General features: G+C 38.3%; 1 protein-coding gene across 2 annotated transcripts in view; it reads left to right on the top strand.

Moving 5' to 3' along the window:
* Positions 1–10,902, top strand: part of LOC106868639 (translation initiation factor eIF-2B subunit beta) — a 25,244-nt gene that overhangs the window by 8,968 nt on the left and 5,374 nt on the right. For both annotated transcript variants that reach the window (XM_014913998.2, XM_014913999.2), the window contains 4 exons: positions 1,831–1,880; positions 2,678–2,774; positions 6,829–6,888; positions 7,116–7,249. In XM_014913998.2, coding sequence (XP_014769484.1) covers positions 1,831–1,880; positions 2,678–2,774; positions 6,829–6,888; positions 7,116–7,249 — 341 coding nt within the window. The remainder of the gene's footprint in view (positions 1–1,830; positions 1,881–2,677; positions 2,775–6,828; positions 6,889–7,115; positions 7,250–10,902) is intronic.

Below are 10,902 nucleotides of genomic sequence, written 5' to 3'. Positions count from 1 at the left end.
ATACAGTCTGCCTTTTACTCTGAGTGAGAGTCCCTTTGTCGCCAGCAGGGGTAAGAGCTCTCTAAACTTTGCCCAGGCTATTCTTATTCTAGCAGCTACACTTTCAGCGCACCCACCCCCACTACTAACTTGGTCGCCCAGATAGCGGAAGCTATCGACTACCTCTAGTTTTTCACCCTGGAATAAGATAGAAGTTGTTTCCTGTTTGTTTGCAGTCTTTATTGCACCTGAACATCTGCCACAAACAAAAACTAACTTGCTAGTTAACCTGCCTTTGATTTTTTTGTATTTATTTTAATCTATTTTTCTTCAACAATTAAAAAAATATCAGTGATGGCTTTGACAAACAAGTGGAATGTTGGTTAGAAGTTGGGAACAATAAAGGAGAATATATTATTGACTAATTTCTTAAAATAATTGAAAAAAAACCCCCAAGATAAATGAAGAATTTTTCTGACAACCTAATATATTCCATTTTTGACATGGTTTCTACTGCTGATACCATCTTATCACTAACCATCTTACAGAGTGTACCAGGTTCATTTTATTGTAGCTAACTCTAAAGAGGTTGTTGTGTGTTTGGCAAGACAAAAGAACACTCAGCTATATTTTATCTCCACTCATTTGCCAACAATTACACAGAATGTACTGAATGCATTTTTATAGTGGTAGAAGCCACTTTAGCAGTGCTCCACTATTAGTACACTTCAAGAGTGAAGTCCCTGTTATTTGTAACATCTGAAATATTAGTTTCGTCTTTAAGGACATAACCAGTTTCTTAATGGATAGGAATGTTGTTTACTTGATCTTTTAGGTATATTCATCCTCATCATCATCATTGTTTAACATTTTAGTGAGAAACAAAACATAGATAACAAAGAAGAAAGGAGGAGGATGATGGCGATGAAGAGGAGGGGTTAAGGGGATTGAAGAGGAAAAGTGAAATAATTTCAAAATTTACCTTAAGAAATGCTTTGACAGATTTGTACTGGCCTTGTTTCAATTTGCCTTTTATCCTTTCAAAATCATTAAATTAAGTACCAGGTTGGTGTAATCAAAGCTAGTGACCCAGCATGGCCGCAGTCCAAAGACTGAAACCAGCAAAAGAATAAAAGCATATATACATTAGCAAGTAAGCAACAAGCTGAATGGACTGCCACAGCTGGAGTCAGCACATATTTGAGAGTGCTGCTCACCAAGATGAATTGGAGGAGTGCATTTTGTTTGTTTTATTTCATTGTCATTTATTTCTCAGCTTCTCTCCTCTGAGAAGGGGAACTGATCAATAAAATCAGTCAATCTCAAAAGCAAAATCAATCTTAACAGCAGAATTAGAACTCTGTGTTGTCTCTACTGGTATTCATATTTGCAATAGTACTATCGTTGTCCAGTGTGCTGGAGCCATCAAGGGCTGGTGACATCTTGCATTTACAAGTCTATGAAGTGCTGCTCTGTCGTTGATGCAACTCATTTTTATTTGAGTGGACTGAAGCATTGTGAAATAATGTAACGTGTCCAGGGATGCAACAATCCAGGAAATGAACCTATGATCTTATCATGAGTCCAAAAACCTAACCACAAGGCCAGGCACCTTGACCTTAGAAGCTGATTATATTAAAATCTATATCTTTTAAATAGATAAGGAAACTCAACAGTTTTTCTGTACTTTCTATTACATGTGACACTTCAAATGTTAGTCTATTGTACCCTTGAGTCTATTGTTCATTTTCCACCTTCTTTGCTTAATATTTGATAGTTCAATGAAGCTTCTTCCTTTTTTCTTTTCACAATCTCTATATTCTTATTATTTGAAATATTTGTATAATACAGGCAATTATCATTGAAGCCATTTCTGAAATAAAATCTGAATTGGAGACATGGTAAGTCAGTTTGCTTTCAGATAATATTTTTTTGTGATTCTTCCCACATTTCCATCTATTAAGTAATGATATTTGGGGTGTGAGATATTTTGGTCCCAGCTATTTTGGCGCCACCTATTTGGTTGATTTATTGCTGACTTTGTTGTTTTTCTTACTCTGTGAGCACCTAGTTATGTTTGTATGTATGTGTTATGTATCTCTCCCCCTCTTACCATCTCTTTCTTTCATTCCCTCTGTATATGTATATATATTTCCAAGTGGACCTGTGTGTATGTTTGTGTTTACTTCCTGTGCCAAAATCTGTTGTCACCTGAACAAGCTGAATGCTCACTCACCTATACCAAAATATCAGAGTAGTTGGCATTAGAAAGGGCATCCTGCCATAGAGAACCATGCAAAACCAGACTGGAGCCTGGCGCAGCCTTCTAGTGTGCCAGCCCAATCAACATGGTTTCAGCTCCTCTGTGTGGAACTATAGGCAAATGGTTTTTGGTAAATGGAAACTGAATGGAGCTCAGTGTGTGTGTGTGTCTTACTGTCTCCTTATTTTGATACTGCCTGATAGATGTAAATGAGTAACACTGTCAGATAAATGGTATCCTTTGTTTCCAGTCTTCCATGAAGCATGTCTGACCGTGGGGAATATTTCTTTGCTTGGAAACAGATGAAGGTTGGTGACAGGAAAAGCATCTGGTTGTAGAAAATCTGCCTTAACAAAGTCCATCTGATCCCATGCAAGCATAACAATGTAGACCATGAAAATAATAATGATGCTAAATGATTTTGTATAATTTCAGCATACCAAACATCGAATCACAAGCACTAGAGCATATTCATGCCAAAGAAATAATCATGACATCAGGCTGGTCCAAATCTGTCGAAGCATTTCTTAAGGTGAATTTTGAAATTAGTTCACTTTTATTCTTTCATCACCATTCTCCTCATCATCGTTATCATCGTCATCATCACCCTTTTTCTTTGTTATCTATCTTTGTTTTCTTTCTCCCTAAAACTTGTAAAGAAAGTTTCAATGGTTAAGTGGTTAATGTGTTCTCACCTCTCTTATAAAGGTGCCTTGTGCCTTGTCTTTTACAAAAATTAATATGGTACATTCAATGAATCCTCTTCAGCACATTTCAGTTTAGTGTGGCTGTGAGGTACAGTCATGGCTGTGTGGTTAAGAAGCTTGCCTCCTAGCCATGTCGTTTTGGGCTCAGTCCCACCATGTGGCACCTTGAGTAAGTGTTTTCTACTATAGCCCCAGACCAACCACAGCTTTTGAGTTGATTTGGTAGACAGAAACTAAAAGAAGCTCATCATATACATCATCATCATCATCATCATCATCATCATCATCGTTTAACGTCCGCTTTCCATGCTAGCATGGGTTGGACGATTTGACTGAGGACTGGTGAAACCAGGTGGCTACACCAGGCTCCAATCTGATTTGGCAGAGTTTCTACAGCTGGATGCCCTTCCTAATGCCAACCACTTCGAGATTGTAGTGGGTGCTTTTACATGCCACCTGCACAGGAGCCAGTCCATCGGCACTGGCAACGATCTCGCTCGAATGTCTTTTCACGTCATCCTTTCAAAACCAATAAATTAAGTACTGATCTGGTGTAATCAAAGCTGATGCCCCAGAATGGTCGCAATCCAAAGACTGAAACCAGCAAAAGAATAAAAGCAAGTTATTGTAGCTGTCCCCCTGCCCAGAATATATATTCTTTTATTCTTTTACTCTTTTCAGTCGTTTGACTGCGGCCATGCTGGGGCACCGCATTTTTCTACTATAGCCCCAGGCCAACCAACGCCTTGTGAGTGAATTTGGAAGATAAAAACTGAAAGAAGTCTGTGGTGTGTGTGCATGTGCGTCTTGGTGTTTGTCCCCGACCACTGACAATTGGTGTTGGTTTGTTTACGTCCCCGTAACTTAGCAGTTTGACAAAAGGACATGGTAGAATAAGTACTACACTTAACAAAAAGTACTTAGGGTTGATTTGGTCAACTAAACCCTCCAATGTGGTGCCCCAGCATGGCCGCACTCTAATGACTGAAACAAGTAAAAGATAAAGATAAATGATATCATTTTAAGGGCTTCTGTACTCTTTTACTCTATTACTTGTTTCAATCATTTGGCTGCGGCCATGCTGGAGCACCGCCTTTAGTTGAGCAAATCGACCCCAGGACTTATTCTTTGTAAGCCTAGTACTTATTCTATCGGTCCCTTTTGCCGAACCGCAAAGTTACGGGGACGTAAATACACCAGCATCGGATGTCAAGCAATGGTGGAGGGACAAACAAAAACACACACACACATATATATATATAATGTAACCTTGTGGGCATCGGTACCATTTTCCTCTTTCTCCGTTCTTCCATTCTCCGAACTTTCCATCTTTCCGACGAAGGGCTACGCCCGAAACGTCATACACTCTCTCTTTCCTTTCCTGAGCGTCCAATAATACTAACCATATCACGTCCTCACTTTGTTGTTTTTTTGTTTTTTTTTAACTATATATATATATATATATATAAATACATATATACGACGGACTTCCTTCAGTTTCCGTCTACCAAATCCACTCACAAGGCTTTGGTCGGCCCGAGGCTATAGTAGAAGACACTTGCCCAAGGTGCCACGCAGTGGGACTGAACCCGGAACCATGTGGTTGGTAAGCAAGCTACTTACCACACAAACACCCACAATGATACTGATATTGCAGGTAACCTACATTGTTTTCAATAAGTGCCTGGTGTTCTTCATAAACTTTTTTTTTAACTAATCCCATTGAAACTGATCTCAGTAATTGACCCAAAATATTTTCTGAATCATTATTAGTGAGTGCTGTATACTTAAAAGTGAGCTCTTGTTGAGTGAAGCTTATGACTTAGTTTACATATTAAGTAGTTGTCTCATTTCATTTGTATTGTCAATGCACTTCTAAAAACATGTAGAGACTACAACTCTTGATGCTTTCATCTGTGTCTAGATACTTTAAGCTTCATTGTTTAACTGTAGTGAGAAAATTCAGTCATATATTTTACCAGAGATACGATGATAGAAACTTAATAATCTGTATATTGGAACGGATGTGATTATTTTTGAGAATAAAGTCCTCATATGCAGACAAAAAGCAAGAGTCTTCAGCCAGGTTGTGGATGAATAATGAAAAAGACTTCAAAGTTGTTGTGTGTGTGTGTGTGTGTGTGTGTGTTAAAATCATTGCCACAATGACGCTTCAGTCTTAAGACAAAAAATAACAATATTTATCATTGCATGTGTAGCTGAGTAGTAAGAAGTTTGCTTCCCAACCACATGGTTCTAGGTTCAGTCCCACTGTATGGTGTCTTGGGCAAGTGTTTTCTGCTAGAGCCTTGGGCTGACCAAAACCCTGTGAGTGGATTTGGTAGACAGAAACTGAAAGAAGCCTATCCTATATCATCATCATATATATATCTCTATCTATGAGTGTGTCTGTCCCCCACCATCGCTTGGCAACTAGTGGGGTGTTTGCATTCCTGTAACTTAGTGGTTCAGCAAAAGTAACCAATAGAATAATTACCAAGGTGGAATTACAAAAAAAATAAGTACATGGGTTGATTTGTTCAGCTAATATTCTCCAAAGCGGTGCCCCAGCATGGCCGCTGTCTAATGACTGAAACAATTAAAGATAAAAAAATAAGAGATACAAGATAAAGGTATTTATAATAATGTAAGTATAGCTATGTGGTTAAGAAACTCGTGGTCTTGGGTTCAGTTCCACTACATGGAACCTGGAGCACTTGTCTTTTACTTTAGCCCCAAGCCAACTAGAGGCTCATGAGTGTGGATTTGATTTACAGCACAGGTGCCAATTTCCATGACACCAGTATCTGCCACGACTGCAATTTTACTCAGCTTGATGGGTCTTCTTTTCAAGCACAACATAATGCCAAAGGTGTCTTGGTCATTGCCTCTGTCAGGCCCAACACTCGAAAGGAACTCAGCCTATATATATGTATGTATTTGTTTGTAACTTTATCTAGATATTCCATGATAGTCGTAAATGAGGGACATCATAATGGAAGCAAGGTTGTTTTGTTCCAATATTTTTCTCTTTTACTTGTTTCAGTCATTTGACTGCAACCATGCTGGGGTACCACTGTGAAGAATTTTTAATCGAATCAATCGACACCAATACTTTTTATTATTTTTTTTAAGCTTGGTACTTATTCTATTGATCTCTTTGCCAAATTGCTAAGTTATGGGGACATAGACACACCAACACTAGTTGTCAAGCAGTGGTGGGGAACAGACAAAGAATACACATGCATGTGTATATACATACGATGGGCTTCTTTCAGTTTCTGTCTACCAAATCCATTCACAAGGCTTTGGTTGACCTGAGGCTATAATTAGAACACACTTGCCCAAGGTGCCATATAGTGGGACTGAACCCAGAACCATGTGGTTGGGAAGCAAGCATTTTACTACACAGTCACACCTCTGCCTATGATAATGGTATTTATATAATTACCTTCCGGAATGTTTTGTTTACTTATTTACTATCACCATAGAAGTCATCATCATCATCGTTTAACGTCCGCTTTCCATGCTAGCATGGGTTGGACGATTTGACTGAGGACTGGTGAAACCGGATGGCAACACCAGGCTCCAATCTAATTTGGCAGAGTTTCTACAGCTGGATGCCCTTCCTAACGCCAACCACTCAGAGAGTGTAGTGGGTGCTTTTACGTGTCACCCGCACGAAGGCCAGTCAGGCGGTACTGGCAACGGCCACACTCGAAAATGGTGTCTTTTATGTGCCATACTCTTCATTTATATTCATTCTTACATACTGACATGGAATAGACGTGTCTCTTCTAGTATAGTATCTGACTATTTTTTACAGTCCTTTACCATCTGATATACTTGTATTTGTTTTTTTGTGTTTTTTTCCACTAGAGTGCAGCTCGGAAACGAAAATTCCAGGTCATGGTAACTGAAGGAGCACCGTTTTTCCATGTAAGTTGTTTATAATTTCTAGCATTAGTGTTTAATTATTCAGTCATATGCTGTATCATAACTAAATTACACTCTGACATTGAAATCATTATCAGTATAACAGTATAGTCTTTCGTGAACTTTCTATAAAATACTTCTGGTAAGATTGTCATTTTTATTTTCTGAAGATTTCCTAATGAAATTTGATATTTAAAAAAATGTTTTTTTTTCTTTTAAATTTTCAACAGGGTCAGAAAATGGCCAAGAGTTTGGCTGCCAGCAACATAGAAACTACGTTGATCACTGATTCTGCTGTGTTTGCTATGATGTCTCGGGTGAACAAAGTAATTATTGGAACTCATACAGTACTAGCAAACGGAGGGTTAGTATATACTGTCCTTTCCTTCTGTCTTACTTTTTCTTTCATAGTGTTTATAGTGGAGTCATGATGATGATGATCATCTGTCATGATGATGAACTGTCAAATCAGTGCTATTATATGGCAGTTCACTGACAAAGAAATGATCAAATGTGCTAAATGGATGCTACACAAGGATGCTACAAATGGCCCTAAATGTGAAATGGCAGCAACATATGACAAATGAATGCCTTTATGGAGACCTGCTGAAAGTTAGTGAGAAGATCAGGCAAAGATGACTGCAACTGTCTGGTCACTTCATATGCCTCCCTGAACTGGAAGCATCCAAATTAGTCTTGTGGAACCCAGTTCATGGTGATGTAAGATGAGGAAGATGTTGTTACACTTACATCAACAACTTGATTGCAGACGCTGGCCTGGAGTGTATCCTGGACCTTGAGACAGTGATGATGGACTGAGAAGTGTAGCGGGTAGACTTTGTTGCTGTGGCCTGGGTTGGTACCTGGCCATAGTAAAATAATGATGATGATCATCATTATTTTAATACTCTTTTATACTCTTTTACTTGTTTCAGTCATTTGACTGCGGCCATGCTGGAGCACCGCCTTTAGTCGAGCAAATCGATCCCAGGACTTATTCTTTGTAAGCCTAGTACTTATTCTATCGGTCCCTTTTGCCGAACCGCTAAGTTACGGGCACGTAAACACACCAGCATCAGCTGTCAAGCGATGTTGGGGGGACAAACACAGACACACAAACATATACACACACACACACACACATACATACATATATATATACATATATACGACAGGCTTCTTTCAGTTTCTGTCTACCAAATCCACTCACAAGGCTTTGGTCAGACCGAGGCTATAGTAGAAGACACTTGCCCAAGATGCCACGCAGTGGGAATGAACCCGGAACCATGTGGTTGGTAAGCAAGCTACTTACCACACCGCCACTCCTGCTCCTTTTTCATGCTTACAGATAGAATTTATAGAGATAGATTTTCTATGGCCAGATGCTCATGTTGACATTCCTCATCTGTTTCCAAGCAAGGGAATATTTCCTTATGGTCAGAATATTGGAAATGAATGACACTGCTTTCATAACAGTGACACTCATTTACAACTATTGGGTGATACCAAGACAAGGAGACACAAACATGCACACACACACACACACACGACAAGCTTCTTTCTTTTCATCTACGAAATCCACTGGCAAGGCTTCAGTTGGCTTGTGCCTATAGTAGGGGTCATTTGGCCAAGGTGCCACACAGTGAGACTGAACTTGAAACAAGTAGCTTGGAGCAAACCTCTTAACCATATAACCAAACAATATATATATATATATATATATATATATATATATATATATATATATATATATATATATATATATATATATATATATATATATACATATATAAATTCAATAATAGGACGAATTCTTTTACAAGAATTTATCAAGTAGCTAGCGTGAAAAAAACCTCATAAGGGAAAAATTCATCATTTATTCCCGAAAGTTGCATTTCCTCGCATTTGGTAAAAATGTGTTTTTTTATAGTAGTCTGACCTTAGAGTCCCTCATGGCATGAGGCGTTATTATATAGTAATGCCCTTATATAAATATATATATACATATATATATGTATATACATATATATATGTATATACATATATATATGTATATACATATATATACAATGAACGCTGGACATTTTTACACTGGTATCTGTATGTGTGTATGTTTTTTCCTGGTGCTGCGGTAAAATGTACCCTGTACACTCTGTAAAGTGTAGGATTGAGAAACCCTTTAGTAGTTTCCAGTGACATGACAGTACCTCTCTTGTACTAGTGCCATGAAAAAAGTGTAGCCAGTGGATATTGTAAAGTGGTTGATGTTTGGAAAGGTATTCAGCCATAGGAACCAAATTAAAAAGGAAAGGAAATGTGTGAATGCGATGTGGTCTTCTGACTTATCTGGGAAAGCAGTAACTCTGAATAAAATCCGACTCAGACCAGAACAATCCATGCTGGTGTGGAAAGTGGATCTAAAATGATGATGTTTCACATATAGGTGAGAGTGTTGTGTAATTTTGATAACTGATGGGCCTGGAGCAACATGAAATAAAGTGTCTCACTCAAAAACACAACACACCGCCAAGGATTGAACTCACGACTTTATGATTGTAATCTGAATACCCCTAACCACTAAGCCGCATGCCTTCGTTATTATTAACATAAAGTGTGGATTATACACAATGATTATGAACACAAATTAAGTATAGATTACTCTTTGTAAATCATTTTCAGATAGAACCTGAAATAAATCTCTAAATAGTAGCATCACGGTATTACTTACAGCTTTATTTATTTCAAGTTCCACCATTAACTTCATATCTCTGGAAGTTTCTAACATCTGAAGTGTTGCTTTTGTATAATATTTAGAAAGTCTTAAATTTGTTATACAAATACTATTTAGATATGCATTTGTGATGTCCTCAGTGTAATAGTGTATGAAAAAAAAAAAAAAATGAGTGTGTAAGCAATAAATTATAAGTGCTTAACATATAATTAGATAAACACTTCAGATTATTTATCCATCATATTTAACAATTTCCTTAGTGGTTGGGCAGTAATGGTCACATGTCTAACATTAAGTTAGCTAGTAACTTTTACAATAGTGACAACAACAACATTGATGGCTATAATAAGTGATTCAAATCTTGAGCCAGAAACAGTTTATGCTGAATAGACATAAAAGACTTGGTTGTGTGGTTAAGACATTTGCTTTGAAACCATGTGCTTCTAGGTTCAATCCCACCGTGTGACGCTTTAGGTATGTTCTAATATAACGTTGGGTTGACCAATGCCTTGTGACTTAAATTCAGTAAATGGAAACTGTGCAGAAACATCATCATCATCATCATTTAATGTCTGCTTTCCATGCTGGCATGGGTTGGATGGTTTGACTGGAGCTGGCCAGCTGGAGGGCTGCACCAGGCCCCAATTGTCTGTTTAGGTGTGGTTTCTACAACTGGATGCCCTTCTTAATGCCAACCACTTTACAGAGTTTACTGAGTGCTTTTTATGTGGTACCAGCATGGGAACTTTTAATGTACATCAGCAGAGTGACCAAGTAGGTTGCAAGACAAAGGACTCTCAGCTGAGAAGGGAACCAAAAAAGTGGTTACAATACTCCACATATCTTGTTCCTCCATCATCTCCTTTGTAAGGTTCAGCATTTTGAGATCGTCCTTCAGTACTTTGTCCCATGTCTTCCTGGGTTTCCCTCTTCCACAACTTCCCTCCACTTTAAGTGATCAGCATTTCTTTATATACCTCTCCTCATCCATCTGCATCACATGACCAAACCAGTGCAATCTCCTCTCTTGCACACTGCATATAACTCCCCTTATGGCCAACTTCTCTCTCAATACACCAGTGCTCTATCACACATGCGCACTGATATTGCACATCCAGTGGAGCATACCAGCTTCGTTCCTCTCTAGCCTTGGCATGTCCTCTGCATTCAGGGCCCATGTTTCACTACCATGTAGCATCGAAGTTTGTGCACATGCATAATACAATCTTCCCTTCACTTGGAGAAAGAGACCATTGTTTTATATATATATATATATATATATATAT

This window comes from Octopus bimaculoides, chromosome 8 (assembly GCF_001194135.2).
Source record: "Octopus bimaculoides isolate UCB-OBI-ISO-001 chromosome 8, ASM119413v2, whole genome shotgun sequence".
Taxonomy (NCBI): domain Eukaryota; kingdom Metazoa; phylum Mollusca; class Cephalopoda; order Octopoda; family Octopodidae; genus Octopus; species Octopus bimaculoides.
Note: the sequence above shows the minus strand (reverse complement) of the source record. Positions and strands in the feature narration are given on the sequence as shown.